We start from the raw sequence: 24,436 nt of genomic DNA, 5'->3' as shown, positions 1-24,436 counted from the left end.
AAAAAACAAAAACCCAAATGGAGTTAACTCTCCTTTATTTACTGGCTTGACTGAGACACAGCACCTAAAATTTCAACACGAATTCAATCGAGCCCATTTCTCAGGGGTATATGTTGTTATTGATAAATTCCTCCAAGTTTTAAGTTCTCTTGTCATACTTTTCTGAACAAACAAGTGCTGCTTTTGTATTTAGAAAAAAATCGATCAAAGAGTTTTCTCTGTGGTATCTCAAACAACTCAAATGGCCTCTTTTTGCCACTTATAGACAGTCATCTCCCTTCCAGTATTAAGAGGAAACTTCTCCTTATACTGAGCCCAAAGCTACCTTCCTCTAACTTCCTTGATGGAAGTACTTTGTTGTTGTTGTTGTTGTTTTTTGAAAAGTTTTAGATGGGCCATTCAAACATTCTACCTTTTCCACAGGCCTGCTATGTATTTGACTGTTCAACTATTCACCCATTCATTCACTAATTCAAATATTTAGTAAGCATCTAACCACCATTAATGACTTTCCTCCTATAAATTCCAATAGCACTTAGAGCTTGTAACACAGAGAATGTATAGTTCTCTCTCACCTCTTCAACTAGCCTAGAAGGCAAAAGTGAAGCTCTCTGTTTCAGCACCTATCACAATAGATGATTAAGTTGTGTTACCTGAATTTCTGGTGAGTAAGCAGTTGTTACAGAAGTATACAATTTAAAGGAACCACATTGTTACTGTTCTTATGAAGCAAACAATAACTACCATTTACTGCAATGTCTACTCAAGAATAAACCAGGTTATTCAGCTAAGCATTTAACATACAATCAATCCTCACCAGAGTCCTGCAGGTTAAGCATTTTTATTCCCATTTTAAAAATGTGGAAAACTAGGGCCCAGAGAAGCAAAGTTAGTGGAGCCGAGGTATTCTGTTAGTAAATGGCAGAATCAAGGTGAACAAAGGTCTGCCTGACGTAAAATCCATGCACAATCCAGAGACAGAGAGCAGTACAGGTTGTGAGGGGGTGGGAGTAGGGGAAAATGGGGACTGACTGCTTCATGGGTACGGTGTTTCCATTTGGGGTGATGAAAAAGTTCTGGAACTAGACAGCGATGATGACTGTGCGACGCTGTGAATGCACTAAATGCCAGCGAATTGTATACTTTAAGGTGGTTAAAATGGTAAATGTTATATTATTTTCTAAAAGAACGAAACACGTACTCGTGGCCTCCCCAAACTCACCTCCCCCTGTGCCTGTTTGCATTGCTTCAGTCCCTAACCCACACCACCTTTGTCCCAACCATCTCCCCTCAGAACCAGTAGGCCCCAGCCTGCCAGGCTCTTAAGAACTCCAGTCCTGCAAGAAGAGTTCCCGAGTGGCACCAGGAGCTCCTGCACCGCCTCCCCTTCCTCCCGCTGAGACTCTTCTCTATTATACAGCCGTCTTCTACCGAGTCTTCCAGGGGGGCTCCAGGGCCACAGCATGGCCTTTCCAAGGACAGCGCCCTCCTTCCAGTCTGTTGCCTGGCACTCAACTCATATGCAGGTTAACGGTTTGGTCTGGACCTCACATCCAACCTTACCCCCTCAGTATACTCCCGAAGTAGAATCTGGTCATTTCCCACTTCGTGTGGCCTCCCCAGGTCACTGAGTTATATCTGAGTTTAGTGACCCATAAAGGGACACAGGAGGCTGCACCGATTCAGCGATGTCTTGCTGACAGCACAGACAATGAGCAACTGCTCCAGGGAAAAACAAAAAACAAAACAGTCCTCCCAACAAAGTCATACTATATATGGAAGCAACTGTTAGGGCCAGTTCCTTCCAGTGTCCTTCATACTAGGCTGGTGACAGTATGGACTGAGGAAGCAGTGAGGGCACAACAGTAGGCTGTTCCTGCCCCACAGAGGACAGGGCCCTACTACCCTGCATCTCTGCTCTAACATCAGGTGTTGTGGAATTTCCTTGGACTGTGTTCATATGTAGTCTCCTGCTATCTGGGGTTCTTGAACTCTTGGGAGTTCAAGTTCTGAAACACAATCCCATATTGCATGTATTATTTCTACCTGTGGAAATTCCCTTTCCTCAGCAGTATACCTACTGGGTATATTTCACATCGGGTTGTTTGTAATACTTCCACTGACCAGCTGCAAGACTTATCACAAATCAATTGACTTATCTGAGTCTCAGTTTCCTTACCTAGGGAATAAGGAGGTTGGCAAATCTATCACCCTCTGACTTGACTGCAAATTTGCTCACTCCCTTCAGTATCCTTCTGGTACTTTAGCCATTAAGAGGTTTAAAAAGAAAACCAACTAGCTGGAAAACATGAAACAATCCTGCACCACCCAAAAATTTTTCCAACACTCAAACTGACCAAGATGTAAAAATTTCTAATCCTCCCCACATGCTTTCCCTTCTATAAGTTCTGAAATTAGAAATTTAAAGCTGAAATCCTGATTAGGTGAAAGATGTTCTGGTTACTTGAGATATCTGTACGACCAGAGATCACCAAACAAAATACCAAGAGGTGGGAAAGCTGAAGCAGGGAAAGGAGAGACAGACTCTCAAGGTATCTTCAATTCTCTGGTGTGAAAAGCCTCTCTGAGAGTAAGTGAAATGGTGCTTCGAAGAAAAGTTCAACTTCCATGTCTATCTTTGGCTCTTCCAGTAGGACAGGACTGAGGGGCAAAATGAGAGACCAGTATGAATCTATGAAAATCCTAATGGCTCAGAATAGATCAGTGGAGGAAACGGGTACCAATGACCCACTGGCAGCTTGGGGATTTCCTCATTCCTTTATAGGGATTTCCACATTCCTTTTTGAATGCATCTTGGCTTTCTATCACAGATCCAGCCATGAGAAGAGGTGTGGTTAAGCCTTACAACCCTTCATCTAAGCTCAGAGATCACTCTTACCTAGTAACAAAGACATGTTTCTGGATACTGTTAACAATCCATCACATTCTACTTGTAACTCTTTGTTTGCCTGACTGGGGGCTCCTTGAAGGCAGCAATTGGCTCTTAATCATTTCTGTTATTTGTAAACCTAGCAGAGTAGCTGGCATTCTGTATGTACTTGGTAAAAAAATGTTTTTTCTGACTGATTAACTGAATCAAAGAAAGAATAAATAAAGCACATTGAATGCTTTTTATTTTCTCAAAAGCTCTATTTTTGTGGGGGAATTACAATGCCCCCTGTATTTTCTTTTTTGTTGTCTAAGCTGCAGCTAGAAGCTATTCAATCAATGTTTAATTAACTGAAGAATCCTAGAACTTCAGCCATGGAAGGGAGAGCAGACTGAACAAAAGGAGGTTTGATGTTACTGTTGGGGCTTAGTCAGTACCTATCTTCAATATCTAAAGGACTGAATTTCTCTGGTAGGACTGACTAGAAATTTAAATTAAAAAGGAACAGAAAAACCCAGAGGAGTCAAAATGGTCAAAAGTGTTACGAGCAAACATGTGTTTCTGATTCAAAGCAAAACAAAACTGAAAGCGGTCCTCACATGCTCCATTTCTCATCTACTAGACTTCCATTACATTGTTAGGCATATGCCTTAGAGATCACTGTAGAGCTGAAAGAACACCAGGAAGTCAGGAGTCAGAAATGGGTATGAATATTGTTCCTGACACCTATATGATTGCCCCAAATCACATATTAAGTGAGTGAACACGGATAAGACATTTAAACCTCCCTAGGATTCAGTTTCCTCATTTATAATGCAAGCGTTAAGCTTTTGGCATAAGTACCAGGTAAGATAATGCATTTAAAATACTTTGTAAAATACACAGCCCTGTGCAAATGTTACGTTTATTCCTAAATACTTGCCGATGCTGCTGTAAATGGAACTGTCCTCTTAATTTACGGCCTTATCTTTTATAGGGATGTATACATGTGGAAATAGAAACATAAATCAAGCTGACTGAATCCTACCATTGAAATTCAGTACAGGCTGGGACTTGATTTTACCCCTGTTAAAGATTAAACTCGTCAAATGCTGCCTTCTAAAATATCACAGGGATCCTTCTGATAGTAATGTTCCAGAACTCCTAATGCACTTACTGAGTTTAATTAAGACTTGCGAGAAGCAAAGGACAAGCCAAGTTACCTAATATAGGATTTTGCACTAAGCATGCTTTCAGAGCGTACTGCATAAAATAATCTTTTTAAAAAGAGTTTCCTTAAACCAAAAGAGAACTGACAGTTTTCTGAGCACAAATCATTTGCTAAAGAATACAAATACCAAAAGTTACCTGGTTTTATCCCTGAAACTCAAGTGTTAAATAAGTCACCTAATAGTCAACTCTAGAGCCAGACTAGGTCTGTTGGACTCTAGAGGCCAGGTGGTTTTCACCACACTGTCCCACAGAATCTGAATGTACTGTCTAACACTTGCATTTCCCACAGCTTTGAAGAATACCTCCTTTGGTCTTCTGCATGTTATTCAAGGTCATAGTTCAATTACAGTTGGAAATATCCGAACGAACGACTGCCTTTAAGGAAGAGCCATAGGTGGGAGAAGACTAACTTTTTACTGCAAAGCCTTTTGCACTTTTTAAATGTGTACCATGGGCAAATATTAGCTTTTCTAAACACAGAGTGAGAGAAAGAGAGGAAATGAAAGGACTGCTTCCTGGACCAGATCTGGCACTCACTAGTATGATTCAGGACAAGTCACTTCGCAATCTTTTGTGTTTTTTGGGTTTTTTTTAGTAATGTCGACACCCAACATGGGGCTTGAACTCACAACCCTGAGACCAAGAGTTGCATGCTCTACCGACTGAGCCAGCCAGGCACCCCAACTTCATAATCTTTTGGGGTTTGTTTCCTTTACTATAAAATAAGGGATTAACCTGGCAAACCCAAAGATTGTACCACACCAACAGTGAACCCTAATGTAAACTATGGACTTTGGTGATAGTGTCGTGCTAATGCAGGCTTATCAACTGTAACAAATGTCCCACTCTTAATGTAAAATGTTAACAGTAGGAGAGGCTGTGCACATGTGGGGGCAGGAGATATATGGGAACACTCTGTACTTTCTACTTGATTTTTCTGTGAATGAAAAACTGCTCTAAAAAACAGTCCTTTCAAAAACAAACAAACAAAAAAAGAAATTAAATATTTCTAAATTTCCTTCCAGCTCTAAGATTCTGTTATAACAATTTACTCTACAAAAACAATTAACTATTCAGAAAGAGGAGTCAATTGGCCAATCTGAGAGAGTAACTTTAATTAGAAATTTGTTAAGATTAAATGGGGAAAAAAGACTTGGATAATTAAAGTCAGGGATTCCCTGAATCTGGAAACAGAGAGATAAAATGGAAATGAGAATGAAGAATATAAACTAATTAGGTACTTCTAGACTTGCCTGCCTGAAAATTTCTTCTGCCTTAGGGAGCCTCAGCAAGTATGGTGAGGAATACTAAAAGGAAACATTCCCCATTCCCACCCCTGGCCCCACCTAGTATCAGATTCTGGCCGGTTCTCTTAAGAGCAAGAAAATGTCCAAACTGTGAGGAAGTCTAATTCTCTCATCCTACCCTACCCAGAACCAATCTCTATGCAGCCCAGGCCTCTCTTTACCTTTCTAGGCTAAAGAAAAACATTTATCCCTCTCATACTAGGGAGGACAAAAAAATGCAGTATTCTAGGGTTAGGACCCCCGACATTCAGAGTCAGAAGAAAACAGAATAGGGGTGCCCGGGTGGCTCAGTCGGTTAAGCATCTGACTCTTAATTTTGGCTCAGGTCATGATCTCATGGTTTCTGGGATCGAGCCCCATGTCAGGCTCCACATTGACAGTGCAGAGCCTGCTTGGGATCCTCTCTCTCCTTCTCTCTCTGCCCCTACACGCCTCTCAAAACAAATAAATAAACATTAAAAAAAAATATGGAGACAGAATAGGAAGCCATTGGACTAAAAGTTATTTGAGCTGCAGGGTGCCTGGGTGGCTCGGTTGGTTAAGCATCTGACTTCAGCTCAGGTCATGATCTCACGGTTTCTGGGTTCAAGCCCCGCATCGGGCTCTGTGCTGGCAGCTCAGGGCTAGGAGCCTGCTTTGGATTCTGTGCGTGCCTCTCTCTCTGCCCCTCCCCTGCTTGCGTTCTGTCTCTCTCTGTCTCTCAAAAATAAATAAACATTAAAAAAATAAATTTAAAAAAAAGTTATTTGAGCTGCAAATCTCTTTTTTGGCTTAAATCATTTTACCAGATGTAAGGTACACACATAGAAACGACGAGAATGATTTATGCAGAAGTACAAGTGGCTATGCCAAATTTTCAGTTCAGTGAGCATCTCTGTGTACACCTGTTTTGTTGAGACCTTTCCACCTGGCCCACCAGAGCCACACTGCTCCACTCCATGCTGTATGTAAAGGATGCAAGCAAAAGAAAGGCCTTCTCTTATAAGTGCCCCTGCCACATTTTCATTCAGCAAGCTGAGGGCTTATTTCTTTAAATACCAAAATGTATTTATATTTTACCTCTTTCAGAAGAAAGTATTTTTTAAATGGAGGAGATGCAATCCTTGCCTCCTTAAACGAAGTATACTAAACATAGCAGTCCCAACACACTTTGTTTTTCAAACTATTATGCCCTTTTGGAGTACTTTTTCTGTCTCCTTTCTCGATCCTCTCCGCTGGCACTCTCTCGTCAGCATGCCTTAGTCTAACTAACTTCTAATTTTTTACTTCTAATTCCACTATGGTCCTAATCAGAAAACCAATCGGATCTGGATTGTGTATAAAGTAAAGAGGAAATTGGCTCTGAGGAACTAAGGGGCTCTGCAGCTAGGTATCAAGATGGCAGCCAGATGGGCACCTATTATGATACAGGTGACACAGGACATTCAGTTGGAAACATCAACTGAGGCACTAAGATAAAATAGACTTAAAACTCCAACAGAAGATACCAGACTAAAACGAGAGCAGGACTATAAAAACTTTCCATTCAGAAAGAGAGTAGAGAAGGAACAAACGTGCGGAGACCAAGAGGAGACTGCTGAGGAAGATTTCTTTGGGGAGAGCCATTGGTAGGTAGAGCATGTGACCCTTGATCTCAGGGTGAGTTTCAGCACCATGTTGGGTATAGAGATTACTTTTTTTTTTTTTTTTTTTTCAACGTTTATTTATTTTTTTGGGACAGAGAGAGACAGAGCATGAATGGGGGAGGGGCAGAGAGAGAGGGAGATACAGAATCGGAAACAGGCTCCAGGCTCTGAGCCATCAGCCCAGAGCCCGACGCGGGGCTCGAACTCACGGACCGCGAGATCGTGACCTGGCTGAAGTCGGACGCTTAACCGACTGCGCCACCCAGGCGCCCCTATAGAGATTACTTAAAAATAAAATCTTTAAAAAAAAAAAAATAAAAATGGGCGAAGAGCAAACCCACAATAAGATACTCCCACCAGCAAGGCTATAATAATGGAGGAAAAGGGGAGGGCAGGGAGAGGAGGAGGAGGAGGAGGAGGAGGAGGAGGAGGAGGAGGAGAAAGAGAAATGGTAGTGGTAGTGTTGACCAGAGAGGATAAACTGGAATTCTCACACTCTGCTGATGGGAATGTAAATGGTGCTGCCACTTTGGAGAACAATCTGACAGTACCCCTAAAAGTTGAACACAATGTCATCATAAGGTCCAGCGATTTCACTCCTCGCTATATACCCAAGAGAAATGAAAACACATGTCCACACAAAAACTTGTACATGAATGTCTGTAGCAGCATTGTTCACAACAGCCAAAATGTGGAAACAACAAAAATTCCCATCAACTGACAAAATGCAATATATCCCTAGAATAGAATACCGTTAGGCAGAATGAAATACTGCTCTATGCAACAACATGGATGAATCCTAAAAACATCCTGCTGGTGAAAAGTCAGCTACAAAAGACCACATATTACATAAGTCCATTTATATGAAATATCCATAATAGGCAAGTCTACAGAGACAGCAAGTCCATTTTAGTGGTTGCCTAAGGTTTGGGGACAAAATTAGAAGAAGGGAGGGTGCCTGGGTGGCTCAATCAGCTAAATGTCTCACTCTTGACTTGGGCTCAGGTTGTGATTTCACAGTTCATGGGTTCAAGCCCCACATCAGGCTCTGCGCCATCAGCTTGGGATTCTCTCTCTCTCCCTCATTCTCTGCCCCTCCCCCACTCACACGTGCTCTCTCTCAAAATAAATAAACTTTTTTTTTTTTTTTTTTAATTGGGAGAAGGGAGAAGGGAGGGGCACCTGCGTGGCTCAGTCAGTAAAGCATCCAACTTTGGCTCAGGTCATGATCTCGTGGTTTGTGGGTTCAAGCCCTGAGTCAGACTCTGCACTGACAGCTCAGAGCCTGGAGCCTGCCTCAGATTCTGTCTCCCTCTCTCTCTGCCCCTCCTCCACTCATGCTCTGTCTCTGTCTCTCTCTCTCAAAAATAAAGAAACATTAAAAATTTTTTTAAATAAATAAATAAAATAAAATTGGGAAAAGGGAGAGTGAATGGGGACGGGGATGGGTAATGGGTATGGGGTCCTTTTAGGGGGACAATAATTTTCTAAAGTCAGATTTGTGGTGATGGTTGCACAACCCTGTGACTACACCAAAAGCACTGAGTTGAACACTTTAAATGTGTGAATTGTGGCGTATGTGAATTATATCCCAGTAAATCTGTTAAAAAGAAAAGAAAAAGAGAGAGAAAACCAGAGCTGGACATGTTCCCAAATGCCTCTCTAAAATTAAACACCCTCTTGTACCCTCTTGCTACCCAGTGAGCTGCTGGATCATTCAACTATCCCAGATGTTTTCCTTGTTTCCTGCCTTTGAGCTGTGCTCTGTAATTTAGTATTAGCAGAAAGTTAATAAAGACAACACAGCCTTTGTTGCTAAACTTTACACAGTGTTTACCATTTCCCCCCAACATACACATTTCCTCTGTTTTCCCAGTGCAGCTGAGCTGCCAAAACCTTGTAGGGAGAATAATTACCCTTCCGCACCCCTTCCTGCTTTCATAACCGCCCCAATCTTTTGTGCATAATCAAGTGTTTACAGCCAACTAATGTTTTGCTTGCCTCTCCAGGAGGTTTTAAATTCACCAAACTGTTCACCAAATTAGGAGGGTTTTTTTCCCTCCCCCTTTTTGGGGAGCAAGAATAGGAACAATGGCAGGATTCACTGTTTCTGGATCTCTCCATTTTTTAGACGCTAATTCACTTGCCAGAAAGAAGCTGATTTGCTTTCTTTTTCCTCTAAAAGCAATTTTTTTTTTTTTACTTCCCAGAAATACTATGAGGGGTTTGTACCAGAGTGTAGTCACAATTAAGTTCTACCCCTGACACCACTTTCAAGTCTTTCTGACATTCCACACCCACCATTTAACAGTTTTCATCATGATATTCCTCAGATGGTGTGTGACTGAAGACAACCTTTCTGAGAGTTAGCTGGGCCTTGTTCTCTAATTCAGAACATTTGCTTTCTACACTGCTCTATATAATTTCTCTTTTTCTACAATCAAAAATGTCCTTACCTATGAATATGTAGAACAGGATATAAAAACTTTCTTTTTTTTTTTTTTTTTTAAATTTTTTTTTCAACGTTTATTTATTTTTGGGACAGAGAGAGACAGAGCATGAACGGGGGAGGGGCAGAGAGAGAGGGAGACACAGAATCGGAAACAGGCTCCAGGCTCTGAGCCATCAGCCCAGAGCCCGACGCGGGGCTCGAACTCACGGACCGCGAGATCGTGACCTGGCTGAAGTCGGACGCTTAACTGACTGCGCCACCCAGGCGCCCCAAAACTTTCTTTTCATAAGTCTCTAAATGAGGCATTAAAAAAAAAAAAAAAACAGCATTATAGTCACTAAGTTAGGTTTTATCTATAAACAATCTGATGCTATATTTGTATGCCAGGTCCCTTTTATTTAAATTTTAATTTTTTTTTTTTCAACGTTTATTTATTTTTGGGACAGAGAGAGACAGAGCATGAACGGGGGAGGGGCAGAGAGAGAGGGAGACACAGAATCGGAAACAGGCTCCAGGCTCTGAGCCATCAGCCCAGAGCCCGACGCGGGGCTCGAACTCACAGACCGCGAGATCGTGACCTGGCTGAAGTCGGACGCTTAACAGACTGCGCCACCCAGGCGCCCTGACAGGTCCCTTTTATTTAATAGTGAAATTAAATGAAATAGCTTACTTTAGTAAAAAGTTGAGTGTTGAACAGAACGAGTTTTGAATTTTTAAGCGTGAATTTTATACCTACAAATCATGAATATCATACATTAAGTTTAAAACAAAAGAAAACAGGGACACCTGGCTGGCTCAGTTGGAAGACTGTGTGACTCTCATTCTTGGGGTCTTGAGTTTGAGCCTCACGTTGGGTGTAGAGATTACTTAAATCAATAACACTTTGCTGAGGCAAAAACAAAACAAAAACAACCACCCCCCCCCCCCCCAATCATCTGCCTTCTTATCTGAAAGAATACGACTTAAGGTTTACTCTACACCGTCACTTACTGCTAGTAGGAATGTAAACTGGTGCAGCCACTTTGGCAGTTCTTCAAATGGTTAAACACAGAGTTACCATAAGATCTAGCAATTCTACTTTTTTTTTTTAATTTTTTTTAATGTTTATTTATTTTTGAGAGAGACAGACACAGAATGCGAGTGGGTTAGGGGCAGAGAGAGAGGGAGACACAGAATTGGAAGCAGGCTCCAGGCTCCGAGCTGTCAGCACAGAGCCTGACGCGGGGCTCGAACTCACGAGCCGTGAGATCGTGACCTGAGCCGAAGTCGGACGCTCAACCGACTGAGTCACCCAGGCGCCCCTCTAGCAATTCTACTCTTAGGTATATACCCAGGAAAATGAAAACATATGTATGCACAAAGACTTGTACACAAATGTCCATAGCAGCATTAATCATAATAGCTAAAATGTAAAAACAACCCAAATATATATCAAAGGATGAATGGATTACAAAATAGAGTCCATATCTACAATAGGATATTATTCAGCAATAAAAAGAAATCAAGTCTTGGGGCATCTGATTGGCTCAGTCAGTAGAGCATGCAACTTTTGATCTTGGGGTTGTGAGTTTGAGCCCCATGTTGGGTATAGAGATTACTAAAAAATAAAAGAAATCTTAAAAAAAAGAATGAGGTCCTGCTTTGTGCTTAATATAAACCTTAAAAACATCATGCTAAGTAAAAGAAGCCAATCACAAAAGACCATATAGTGTATAATTCCATTTATATGCAATGTCCAGAATAGGCAAATCTATAGAAAGAGAAAGTAGATTAGTGGTTGACTCGGGTTGGAGGTTGGAGGGGTTAGGAGTAGGGAGAATGGAAAAAGGGGTGGTAAAGGGTTTTGGGTATAGTGTGGGATTTCTTTTTGGGTAATGAAGTATTAGAATATACTTCTAATATGCAAGCCTTAGATTATGCTAAAAAGCCATTGATATGCATACTTTTTTTTTTTTTTAAGGTAAGCTCCACAATCAGTGTGGCACTTGAACTTGAACTCCCAAGATCAAGAGGTGCATGCTCTACTGACTGCACCAGACAGGTGCCCTGATTTGCACACTTTAAATGGGTAAACTGTATAGTATGTGAATTACAACTCACAAAGCTGTTTGAAGAAAGAAAGATCTACTTTACATCCAAATGTCCATCAACTGATGAACAAATAAACCAAATGTGGTATATTCATACCATGGAATATTACTTAACAATTAAAAGGGACAAAATATTGATATATGCAACAACCTGGATAAACCTCCGAAACATTATGCTAAGAGAGGGTGCCTGGCTGGCCCAGTCGGTACACTTGATCAACAGTCCGTGACTCTTGATCTCAGGGTCATGAGTTCGAGCCCCATGTTGGGCAAAGTGATTACTTTGAAAAAAAACAAAACATGGAAACACCCCCCCACACACACACAAAACATCATACTAAGAGAGAGAAGTCCGCCATAGAAAATCACATGTTGCATGGTTCCTTCCCATGAAACAGCCATAAAGGCAAATCCATAGAGGTAGACAGATTAGTGGTTGCCTGGGGCTAAGGGTGGGAACAAGGAGTGACTATAAATAGGCATAGGGACCTTTTTAGGGTAATGGAAATGTTCTAAAATTGTAACGTACTAGTTTCACAACTCTGTAAACTTACTAAAAATCATTGACTTGCATACTTAAAACATTATTTTATGGTCTGTAAAGTACATCTCAATAAAGTTGTTTTATAAAAAAAGATTTATTCTAGAGGCGCCCTGGTGGCTCAGTCAGTTAAGCGTCCAACTCTTGGTTTCGGCTCAGATCATGATCTCGTGGATTTGTGGTTTGAGCCCTGAGTGGGGTTCTGCGCTGGCAGTGTGGAGCTAACTTGTAATTCTCTCTCCCTCTCTCTCTGCCTCTCTCTGACTCATGCTGCCTCTGTCTCTCTCAAAATAAATAAACTTAAAAAAAAAGATTTATTCTAAAAAAATTTTGAAGAGGCAATTTTTAAAACGGACAAAACGTGAATAGGCAGTTTACAGAAGAAAAAATATGAATAAGCCTAGAACACAAAAAGATGTTCAACTCACTAGTAATAAGAGAACTAACTGTTAACTAAAACCACAATGTACCTTTAGATGGGAAGCCATGGAAATGTGACCAGGGATAGGTAGATAGAAGATTTCGACTGAACTGGTAATGTTTAATTTCTTAAGCTGAGTGGTGGGTACATGAGTGTTTTACTCTGCATTTTTAATCTGTTTGAATTATTTCATAAAAAACTAAACACTTTCTCTAAAATGCTTAATTTATTGCCATAGAAAAGAAATGAGAAATGTGGAGTATAATTTTTAAAATTATTGATAAGTAATTTACATGCCATAAAATTCTTTCTTAAGGGGTGTCTGGGTGGCTCAGTTGATTAAGCATCCAACTTCAGCTCAGGTCATGATATCATGGTTCGTGAGTTCAAGCCCCACATCAGGCTCTGTGCTCACAGCTCAGAGCTTAGAACCTGCTTCTGATTCTGTGTCTCCCTCTCTCTCTGCCCCTCCCCTGCTCATACTCAGTCTCTCTCTCAAAAATAAATAAACATTAAAAAAAAATTCACTCTTAAAATGTACACGTGGCTTTTAGTATATTCACAAGACTGTATAACTATCACCACTGTCTAATTCCAAAACATTTTCCTTACCTCACAAAGAAATCCCATACCCATTAGCAGACACTCCTAACTCCCCAGCTCCAGCCCCTAGCAACCGCTAATCTACTTTGTGTCTCTATGAATTTGCCCAGTCTTAATATTCTACATAAATGGAATCATACAATTTGTGGTCTTTTTTTTTCTGGTTTCTATTAAAGTTTAAAATTTGTTACTTTTAAATGTTTGCGTTGTGGCATGTGTCCACACTTCATTCATTTTTTTTTTTTTAATTTTTTTTTTTTCAACGTTTTTATTTTTGGGACAGAGAGAGATAGAGCATGAATGGGGGAGGGTCAGAGAGAGGGAGACACAGAATCGGAAGCAGGCTCCAGGCTCTGAGCTGCCAGCACAGAGCCCGACGCGGGGCTCGAACTCACGGACCGCGAGATCGTGACCTGGCTGAAGTCGGACGCTTAACCGACTGCGCCACCCAGGCGCCCCCATACTTTATTCATTTTTATGGCTAAAAAATATTCCGTTATATGCATATATCACATTTGTGTATCTATTTATCAGTTGATAAACATTTGGGTGACTTCCACGTTTGGGCTATTATGAATAATGCCGTGATGAACATTTGTGCACAGATTTTTGTCTGAACATGTTCTCATTTCTCTTAGGTATATACCTAAGAATGGAATTACTGTGTCAAATAGTAATTCCATGTTTAATGTTTTGAGGAACGGCCAAATTATTTTCCAAAGCAGCTGGACCTTTTTACATGGAATATAATTTTGAAAGCTATTTACTAGCATCGATATTTTTCATAGTAAAATACTATTATAAATTTATTGAAATAAACCTTAAGAAAGAATATTTATCCCAGCTCCATCTGGCCCTAACGCAATGGATTTCATTTTTTGTCTAAAAATATATGTTTCATATATATTTATAAGACTGTAATCATAGAGAACATACATTTTTTTTCACTTTCAGTAATATATTTGGGTAGTCATTTGCAAGATTCACTTATTCAGACTTACTTGTATATGACGGTGATTACTTTAGAAAGATATAAAGTAGACTCAATATTCTCATACACTTTTGGAAGCCTATAGCACTGCAAATGCCACTGTCAATTTCTTCAAAAGACATGTTTCATCAGTGGTATGTGCCAGTTAGAGAATCTAAACTGTTTAACATTCAGAGTAAATGATGAAATTGACAGTTTCAAAACGTATCAGCTTTTTTACTAACAGCTTATATTTTGCAGTTTTCAAAGTGAAAAAATCATGATAGTTTGGAATTAACATTTTTTTAATGTTTATTTATTATTTTTGAGAGACACAGAGAGACAGAGTGTGAGCAGCGGAGGGGTAGGGAGAGAGGGAGACACAGAATCTGAAGCAGGCTCCAGGATCTGAGCTGTCAGCACAGAGCCTGACGCGGGGCTCAAACCCACAAACTGCCAGATCGTGACCTGGGCCGAAGTTGGAGGCTTAACCAACTGAGACACCCAGGCACCCCAGAAAGGCAAAACTATTTTAAAAGACTATGTGTAAATGTTATCTAGAAACATTAGTGACTCAAATTACCAACCTTAAATACATCCTCAATACATCTACTAAGTTCCTCTTCTGTTACCAAAATGGTCCCTGGAGCCATGTCACTCTCTGGAATCTCTAGAGAACAAAAAACAAAATTACTCATATTCAGTGCGTCACTGAATAGAGCTCAGGACTTAAGGAAGAAAGTGTTGCTAGATAGTTCTGTAAGTAACACCTACAGTTAGAGATTCAACATGATTACCAATGTACAATACAACACCAAATACAGTATTTCATGAAATCTATGATGCCAATGATTATAAACATTCGTCATTATTTTATATATCACAAGAAAGAAGAAAGCAAGTAACTTATGAAACATTATGACTTGAAATTTTACTTGTAAATTTAATGAATGAAAAATTAGGGATCAAATTAAATGAAAATGACAGTCAATGGTTACGTGGAGGTGAAAACAGGGTGCCTGGCTGGCTCAGTTGGTGGAGCATAGGACTCTTGATCATTGGGTTGTGAGTTCGGCAAGCCCCGTGTTGTGTGTACAGGTTACTCAAAAATAAAATGTTAAAAAAAAGTTTTAAAATAGATTTTATAAAAAGGATTAAAAGAGGGGAGGTCAGTGGGGAATGTGTGAAATAGGTGATGGTGATTAAACAGTACACTTATCGTGATCAGCACTGAATAATGTATAGAATTGTTCAATCAGTATTTGTACACCCAAAACTAATACAATACGGCATGTTAGCTATGTGGAATTAAGATTTAAAAACTTAATAAAAAAAGTATTAAGAGCTCTTTTAGATTTATTTAGACATACAATTTTATTAAATATCATTCCTTATATAAGCTATATAATTGGGATAAACAGAATAAGAAATTCTGAACTCTTCACATTTAAAAAGTCCAACTCTTCTGAAACATTTCGAGACCATTACTGATATCCACATATTGCCATAATATACTGAACTCTGTGCCACCAAGAGTGTAGGTGATGTGAAATTTCTTTTTTTTTTTTTAAACTGTATTTATTTTTGAAAGAATGAGTTGGGGAGGGGCAGAGAGAGGGGAGAAAGAGAGAATCCTAAGCAGGTTCTGGGCTGACAGCACAGATCCCAATGTGGGGCTTGAACTCACCAACCGTGAGATCATGATCTGAGCTGAAACCAAGAGTTGGACGCTTAACCAACTGAGCCACCCAAGTGTCCCTGATGTGAAATTTCTTAAAAGTTCACCACTCTAGGGGAACCTGGGTGGCTCAGTCAGTTAGGTGTCTGACTTCAGCACAGGTCATGATCTCATGGTTCATGGGTTCAAGCCTCACATCAGGCTGTGTGCGGACAGCTTCAGATTCTGTGTCTCCTTCTCTCTCTGCCTCTCCCCCACTCATGTTCTGTCTCTCTCTCAAAAATAAATACAAACATTTTCTTAAAAAAAAAAAAAAAGGTCACCACTCTACTGTTGTCTTCACAGTTTTTTCCTAAGTCACTGACATCCATTCTATGAGTTTTAATGCTCATTTGCAGGCACAGATAATGCCATGATTGCTACCTGGCCAACAATAATTGTGAGATACATCTCGATATCAGAATTGTTAAAATGTGAAAAATATTTCCAAAATTCAAGTTTTTTGTTTTGGGGTTTTTTTTGTTTGTTTTTTAAGTAGGCTCCATGCCCAATGTGGGGCTTGAACTCACAGCCCTGGGATCAAGAGTTGGATGCTCTACTGACTGAGCCAGCCAGAAGACCCCCCAAAATTAAAGCTTTTTTATGTTAAAAACACGTGCACCTTAGAATTGATAAAATATGGTAATTTATCATAATTGTCACATAGTCTTAAAAATGTGATACAAGGTGAAAAACAAAATAAGAAAGCCTGTATTTTAGGGGTTTTTTTCCCCCAGTGGCAACGATGGGGTTGTCTATATAAAACCAGTCAGACTATCATACACCCTTTTTGTTATCCAGACACTGTCAATGCAAAACATGTAGCTGGTGTTACGAATATAACCTAACATATGAAGAAATGTCTGGCAAATAGATGTCCAATACGAATGAACAATGTCCAGGACAATAATAACTGATCCACAAATGGAATGGATCTAGTTATCCTAAGAACAGTGCTCTTAGACCAGTGTTCAAACTTGAACACACACCTGAATTACCCAGAAGGGCCTGTTAAAACACAGATTGTTGGGACCCACACCAGCATTTCTGATTCAGTAGGTCTGAGGAGAGCCCAAGAAGTTGCATTTCCACTAAATTACCAGGTGATGCTGATGTTGTTGGTCCTGGGGCCACACTATGAGAACCACTGCCTCAGACTACAATACCTAATTCATAGATTAGGTATTAGACAAGAGAATAGATTAGTAATGAGGTATACTCTTAATACATGAAGTTAGAGAGAGAGCATGCAAGTAGGGGAGAGGGACAAAGGGAGACAGAGAGAGAATCCCAAGCAGGCCTCACACTTAGTGCAGAGCGCAAGGCAGGACTCAATCCCACAACCCTGGGATCATGACCTGAGCCGAAATCAAGGGTTGGACACTCAACTGACTGAGGCACCCCTTGAGCGATTTTTTGAAGCATATACTGGATCTAGACTAGGTTTCTATCAAATATGTAAAGAAATTTAAACTATTTACTCAAATACCATGTTTAGTTCAGGCCGATCCATGGACACCAAAAAAAAAAAAAAAAAATATATATATATATATATATATATATATATATATATATGTATATATATATATATATATATATGTATATGTATATGTATATGTATATGTATATGTATACATGTGTATACATGTATATATATATAACGTTTATCACATCTGAATAATCAAAAATTTCACTTCACTAGGTTCAATTTGGTGAAGTTTTACTATGCACAAAAATTAGACTTTCTTTATCCCTGCCCACCTCACCCCCACTACACACACCCAGGAAATGTTTACTACAGATGACTTCTTAAAAAAGTCTACATAGAACTAAATTTGGTTTAACCATAACATCAAACTTTTTCTTCATTTAAAACCTTAGGAACTACTATCTAGAAAGGTTTTTTGTTTTGTTTGTTTTTTTTTTTAACAAAGAATGTTGAAATAATATTCTGCATCCAAGCATTAAATTCAGTAAACTGTGGGGGAAAAATTCAGTAAAGTATAAAAACATACTAAGGCAGGTGATGAGTTGGTGCAATGTCAATCTTCTAAGACATTAAAACAGAACTAAACCCACCAGCCAAATATGGGAAAATCTGAGCATCAAAATGAATGATAAGAGGGGAGGCTGGGTGGCTCAGTCGGTTAAGTGGCCGACTCTGGACTTTGGCCCAGGTCATGATCTCGCTGGTTTGCAGTGACAGCGCAGAGCCTGCTTGGGATTCTCTCTCTCCCTCTCTCTCTGCCTCGCCCCTGCTCTTGTGCATGCACTGTCTCTCAAAATAAATAAATAAATATTTTTTAAAAAATGAATGACAAGAATGTTGGGTAACTCACTGAATAAAATCTTAAAAAAAAAAAAAAACTTAAAAAAAGGGATGAGGCAAGGAGAAAGAAAAGCTCTTCTTTATAGAAGAATAGCAACCTAACAAATTAAAATAACAAAGAAAGTAACCATTTTACTGGCAAGAATCATCAGTGGATACCAAACCACAGCATGAAAGACTTAACAGGAAACAGGGCACACAGTCTCAGACTATCATCCCACAGATTACTTATTAATTACAGAGAAAGATATGTTAACAATGGAGAAATCAGGCTACTAATGAAATGATCAAATTTAATATCACCAGAATGGGATAAACTGATTACGTGTGCCCCCTAATCTAATGGAGACTGAGAAAAAATAGTCATCCTATGGAACATTGCTGCTGAAATGTTTACCCTGGATCTAATCATGAGGAAACAATTAGACAAATACAAATTGCAGAACGTTTTGTAACCGAGGCTCTTCAAAAATGCCATGGTAAGGATGGATGCCTTCCCTCCTCGGCGTGGTCTGAGCGCCCAGCCTGACCCCAGCCCTGGGGTGCCGCTACAGCAGCGAGAACAAGGCTGGGACCAGGACGGAGAGGCGCGGAAGCTGCTGCTGGACCCTAGCAGCCCCCCTGCCCAAGCCCTCGACGGAGCTGAACCCAGTTCCCACAGCCTGCCTTCCGCTCACACTGACGAGCAGGCCCCGCTCTTGTCCGTCCCGGCTAACACAGCCGGCAACGTCACGGAGCCTGCTGAGGGCTCCCAGGGCCTCCCAGGGCGAACAGCAGCACCAGCACATGGAGCTGGCAGGCAGTTCAGCGCCCACCTGGCTGTGCTGAGCAGCAGCCTGACCCGTGGGAAAACAGCTGCCGCTGTCCTCTCATGCCAGCCAGCCCCACCAAGTACCGGCCGGCGAACCCATCCCTTCTCCGACTTACAGCTGCTGGTGCCTACATTGCACTTTCTCAGATATGAGTGGTTGCAAAAGAGGAGCTGGGGGGCGCCTAGGGGGCTCAGTCAGTTGAGCATCCGACTCTTTCTTTCAGTTCAGGTCATGATCTCACGGTTTGTGAGTTTAAGCCCCAAGTCGGCCTGTGCACTAACGGAGCCTGCTTGGGATTCTCTCTCTCCCACTCTCTGCCCCTCCTCTGCTCACGCTCTCTCTCTCTCTCTCAAAATAAATAAACATTAAAGAAACATTTTTTTAAAAAAAGAGGAGCGGGGCGCCTGGGTGGCGCAGTCGGTTAAGCGTCCGACTTCAGCCAGGTCACGATCTCCCGGTCCGGGAGTTCGAGCCCCGCGTCAGGCTCTGGGCTGATGGCTCAGAGCCTGGAGCCTGTTTCCGATTCTGCGTCTCCCTCTCTCTCTGCCCCTCCCCCATTCATGCTCTGTCTCTCTCTGTCCCAAAAATAAATAAACATTGAAAAAAAAGAGGAGCTGGATGTACACTTTGGGATCCCATGAAGAGAGGGATCCTTGGACAGACCTTTTTCTCCTCTCTTCACCTCGTCTCCACCCTGTCTCCCTTGGCCCCCAGCCTCACTGTGACTCAAACAATACCCTAACTAACTACTATTCACAGAGAAAAGTATAGAGGAGGAGAAGAGTGAGGTTGAAAGCCTGAGCAAGTGAGGATGGAGCAAGGGAGGGTAGAATCATTTGGGACTGGCCTTAAACACCCTGGCCAGGGGTTGGGGTGGTCAAAAGGTTAGGGCCCGGTAGGTCTTCACTATCTCTGGGAAGGTGGAGGTACCACTTTGAGGGTGATCCCTAGGGAACCTATGGGGGCCCCCTTCACACCCTTTCTCTTGGCCTCACTCCTGTCCTCTCCCTAACTTGGTGTTCACATGCACCTCACTGAGGTTTGTGACCAGGGTCCAGATGAGCTTGAATTTGAATGAAGTGAGTTTGTCCTTCTAACACCTTGGGTTTTTACATGTTTGGGGTTTTACGGTTTTGTTTCAGTTTGTCACTCTTGATAAAGGAAGTGTATTCATCTGGGGAAAAAAACATCATGGTGAAAAACAAACAAAAGGCTAGGGAACTATTCTACATTAATGGAAACTAAAAAGATATAAGTAAATGCAATGCAGGACTCTTCACTAGAATCTAGACTTGAATGAAAAAATAACTACAAAGGAAATTCTTGAGACAATTAGAGAAATTTGAATCAAGTCTGTATATCAAATGACATCTGCAACTAACAAGCGCTGATGTACAGGGGCGCCTGGGTGGCTCAGTCGGTTGAGCGTCCAACTTCAGCCAGGTCACGATCTCGCGGTCCGTGAGTTCGAGCCCCGCGTCGGGCTCTGGGCTGATGGCTCAGAGCCTGGAGCCTGTTTCCGATTCTGTGTCTCCCTCTCTCTCTGCCCCTCCCCCGTTCATGCTCTGTCTCTCTCTGTCCCAAAAATAAATAAACGTTAAAAAAATAAATAAATAAATAAAAAATAAAAAGAGAGAAAGATAAAAGCGAATGTGGCCAGAATATGAGCAGCTGGGCAATCCAGGTAAAGTGTACAGGGGTGCTTCAAGGTACTTTTCTTGGAATTTACGTGAGGTGGATCTTTCAAAATAAAAAGTTGGGGAGAAAAGAAAGCAAAACTGGAGACAAGGAAGTATGACAGCCTTCAGTCACTGAAATCTGAAACACTGAGAAAGATCCCTGAGAGGAACACAGCCACCAGACTTCCCCCTTTACCTGCGGTGTTTAAACATCGGTGGAGGGGGGCTAGCACCGGTTCAAGCAAATACTTCGAAGCCAATTGTGGGCGTTCTCTCGACATGGTTATAAAGGTAGTGGTGGCAACTCTCTGAAACTGTCGCGCTGTCAATTTATCTTGAAAGTGAAATAAATCTAGAATCTACGAGAAAAAGCACATAAAGGTAAATACAAGACTCTTTGCAAGGACTATTACATTTAAATAAAGAGAAAGCGGTATTTCTTTAAGCCAAAAAACCAACTTACTGCAATAATACTGATTCAACAGAATTTTTTTTTTAATTTAACAACCCAGTATCAGCGGTATGAGAACTGAAGAGGCCATGCTTCTACTAAATAATGTTATCAAATTTATAAATAGATGTTCATTATAGAAAATTTACAAAATAAAGTTTTAGGAAGAAAAATCATCCTAAATCACTAAAACATTTATGCCAGGATATTTTTGCCGGGATATTTCTGTATAATTTTTTTCTTTTTAATTATTAAGACCTCGCTTAATATTCAGTTTTACATATTGTTGAAATCTTCTCATATTGTAAATTCCTCAAAAATATTATATTTAAGCTATATGTAAGAATTTATTAAATTATTCCCTAATATCCAGACATTGAGTTTTCTCTCAAAATTTTGCTATCATAGTACACCTAAAACTACTATAACACTGTATGTTAACTATACTGGAATTAAAATAAAAAACTTAAAAAAAATTTTTTTTGCTATTATAAGTAGCATGACCAAATGAAATTTCTGGATCGAGGCATATAAATATATTTAGGATCTGAAGAGCCTGTCATGCCTGAACTATCCCAGAAAGGAGTCTATTTTATTCTCAAAGATAAACATAGATCTCCTGTGCCTATAAGTGGTTCACCCTAGTATATAAACAGCCAATAAAACGTGCATTTCTCTTCCTGACTTAAAAGTGAGTCTTGCACTTTTTTGCAGACAGGAGTATCTTCTGTCCAAAAATTGTATGTGACCTTTGACAGTTCCAGAGAGAGACTCAGCACGCGTGAAACCTGTGACTTGTTTCATCATTTTGTTATGAACCAAAACTGTAACTACTAGATTCAGAAAATACTTACTCATCATTGCAAATGCTAACTTTTTTCTGTAGGAAGATTTATATTTAGTATTTTTCAATATAAGATCTTTGCATTGTGATATTTTGTTCTCATGCATGCCTACCCATGAGAACCCTTAAGATAAGTATAACAACTGAATGACCTTCACTCCAAAAGGTGTGGGGAATACTGATTAAGCAAACTCCTTCCACATTTTCCATAGATAAGATTAGCAAAAAAAAAGGAAATTCTTGTAACACATTGGGTAAGCAAAGGTGTGGGAAAACAGATACATAAACAATATCAGTCAAAAATTTAAATGCACATACCCTTTGAACCAATCATTTCAATTCTAGGGATTTTTCCTATGGCAATATTTGCATGTGTAAAAAATCTATAGATATTAACTGTAGCATGGTTGGTAGTAGCAAAAGAATGGAAACAACTCAACGTCCATTAATAGGAGGCTGGTTAAATAAATTATGGTACATTAATATGGTGAAATACTATGTACCCATGAACAGAATGAGGCAACTCAGTAGGAAATTATCTCCTAGGTACATTGGGGGTGTTTTGTTTTTAATTTTGTTTAATGTTTATTCATTTTTGAGAGAGAGAGAGAGAGAGAGAGAGAGAGAGTGCTAGCGCTTGCAAGAGCAGGGAAGGGACAGAGAGAGAGGGAGACAGAGGATCTGAAGCAGACTCTGTGCTGACAACAGAGACCCCAATGTGGGGCTCAAACCCATGAACTGACAGATCATGACCTGAGCTGAAGTCAGATGCCTAACCGACTGAGTCACCTAGGCGCCCCTCTCCAAGGTACAATGTTAAGAAGCAAAACGAAGGGGTGCCTGGGTGGCTTAGTAGATTAAGCGTCTAACTTTAGCTTAAGTCTTGATCTCGCAGTTTGTGGGTTCGAGCCCCACATCGGATCTGTGCTGACAGCTCAGAGCCTGGAGGCTGCTTCGGATTCTGTGTCTCCCTCTCTCTCTCTGCCCCTTACCTGCTTGCGCTCTGTCTCTCTCTCTCTCTCTCTCAAAAAAAATGAATAAAAAACGTTAAAAAAAATTTTTTTTAAAAGAAGCAAAATGAAAAACTACGTGTAGCATGTTATCATTTGGATAAAAATTAGAATATATATACGTACATAGACACATAATTGTATATACATTAATACACAGAATATCACTGAAAAATAAACAAGAAATTGGTAAGAGTGACTACCTCTGAGGGACTAGAAAACAGAGATGAGAGGAAGATTTGTTTTTCTGTTTACTCTTATGCGCTTTTTAAACTGTATACCATGTTAATTTACCGTGTTTACTTAATACCAGTTTTTTTTTTAAACTAAAACCACACAGAAAAGATAATGAACACAATGAAATTTTAGTTTCATATTCCAGCTCTGAGAGCAAGCTAAACTACTCATTTAACAATGGTGAGGCGTTCTTAAACCTAACAATTAGGCGGGTCTCTTTCACAGGTGTTTATTCACTTAATTCACGAGGCCCCTCACTGAACAATAAACTTAAATATTATATTTCTTTCACCTCCACATTAGATGGGGCGCCTGGGTGGCTCAGTCCCTTGAGTGTCCGACTCTTGATTTCGGCTCAGGTCATGATCCCAGGTTATGATCGAGCCCCATGTTGGGCTCTGTGCTGAGCATGGAGCCCTGCTTAAGATTCTCTCCCTCTGCCCCTCTCCCCCCACTCATTCTCTTTCTCTCTCAAAATAAATAAATCAACATTAAAAAAAAAAAAAGCAAGGCCCCTCACTGAACAATAAACTTAAATATTACATTGCTTTCACCTCCACGTTAGAGAAACATTAAATGTCATTTCCATGAATAAGCAGATAATCCTCCAACAGTGAAAAGAAACAAAACTGTTTACCTGGGGGCAGATATCTCGATAGTAATCCTCTGGTGAAAGAGACTGCTGGGGACAAGAGGCCAGGATCTTTGCAATCAAGTCACACTTCTTCCAGTCAGCAGCCATTGCCTCTGCATCACTCCCGCCAGCCGCCCCAGCTGTCAGAGATGGACAGAGATGTCAAAAAGTCATTACTAGTTCCCCATATGTGGTCCTTAAAATTCTGGCGTAAAAGTGTTTTTTCTCTACTGAAAACCGTTTATTTCTTTCATAAGATAATCTACCCCTCTGCATTTTCCTTTCGATGTTGGTTTCTGCAAAGTTAAGAGGAAAAAGTAGCAGCTTAATCACGGTAATGTTATTGCCCACATAATTTGAATACTAGCTTCCTCTCAGTGCTTATTACTTTTATTATTATTATTTGATGATGATGATATGGTGTCTCTTTATATGTATCATGTCAATAAAACTGCCTTAAACCAAAGCTATGCAGTAACAGGTACCAGATTTACCTTACCACCTTAAATTATTGGAAAACTGGACAAAATATATAAACAACGGTTTTCAGACACTGGACAACAGGCGACCCAGGACAATGACCCCTGAGAGAAAAAAACAAACAAGGTGAGC

At 40.4% G+C, this 24,436-nt stretch overlaps 1 protein-coding gene and 1 pseudogene across 4 annotated transcripts in view; one reads left to right on the top strand and one right to left on the bottom strand.

Annotated features, from left to right (window-relative positions):
- Positions 1–24,436, bottom strand: part of TANGO6 (transport and golgi organization 6 homolog) — a 194,204-nt gene that overhangs the window by 141,635 nt on the left and 28,133 nt on the right. For all 4 annotated transcript variants that reach the window (XR_006702727.1, XM_045443300.1, XM_045443302.1 and 1 more), the window contains 3 exons: positions 23,828–23,964; positions 20,845–21,007; positions 14,699–14,781 (listed from right to left, as the gene is read on the bottom strand). Coding sequence is in view for 3 of the 4 variants with exons in the window: in XM_045443300.1 (XP_045299256.1) it covers positions 14,699–14,781; positions 20,845–21,007; positions 23,828–23,964 (383 nt within the window). In the remaining variant the exon portion in view is untranslated. The remainder of the gene's footprint in view (positions 1–14,698; positions 14,782–20,844; positions 21,008–23,827; positions 23,965–24,436) is intronic.
- On the top strand, positions 18,629–19,171 carry LOC123578439 (annotated as a pseudogene).

This window comes from Leopardus geoffroyi, chromosome E2 (assembly GCF_018350155.1).
Source record: "Leopardus geoffroyi isolate Oge1 chromosome E2, O.geoffroyi_Oge1_pat1.0, whole genome shotgun sequence".
NCBI lineage: Eukaryota > Metazoa > Chordata > Mammalia > Carnivora > Felidae > Leopardus > Leopardus geoffroyi.
The sequence above is the reverse complement of the archived record's forward strand: the minus strand, read 5'-3'. Positions and strand labels throughout refer to the sequence as shown.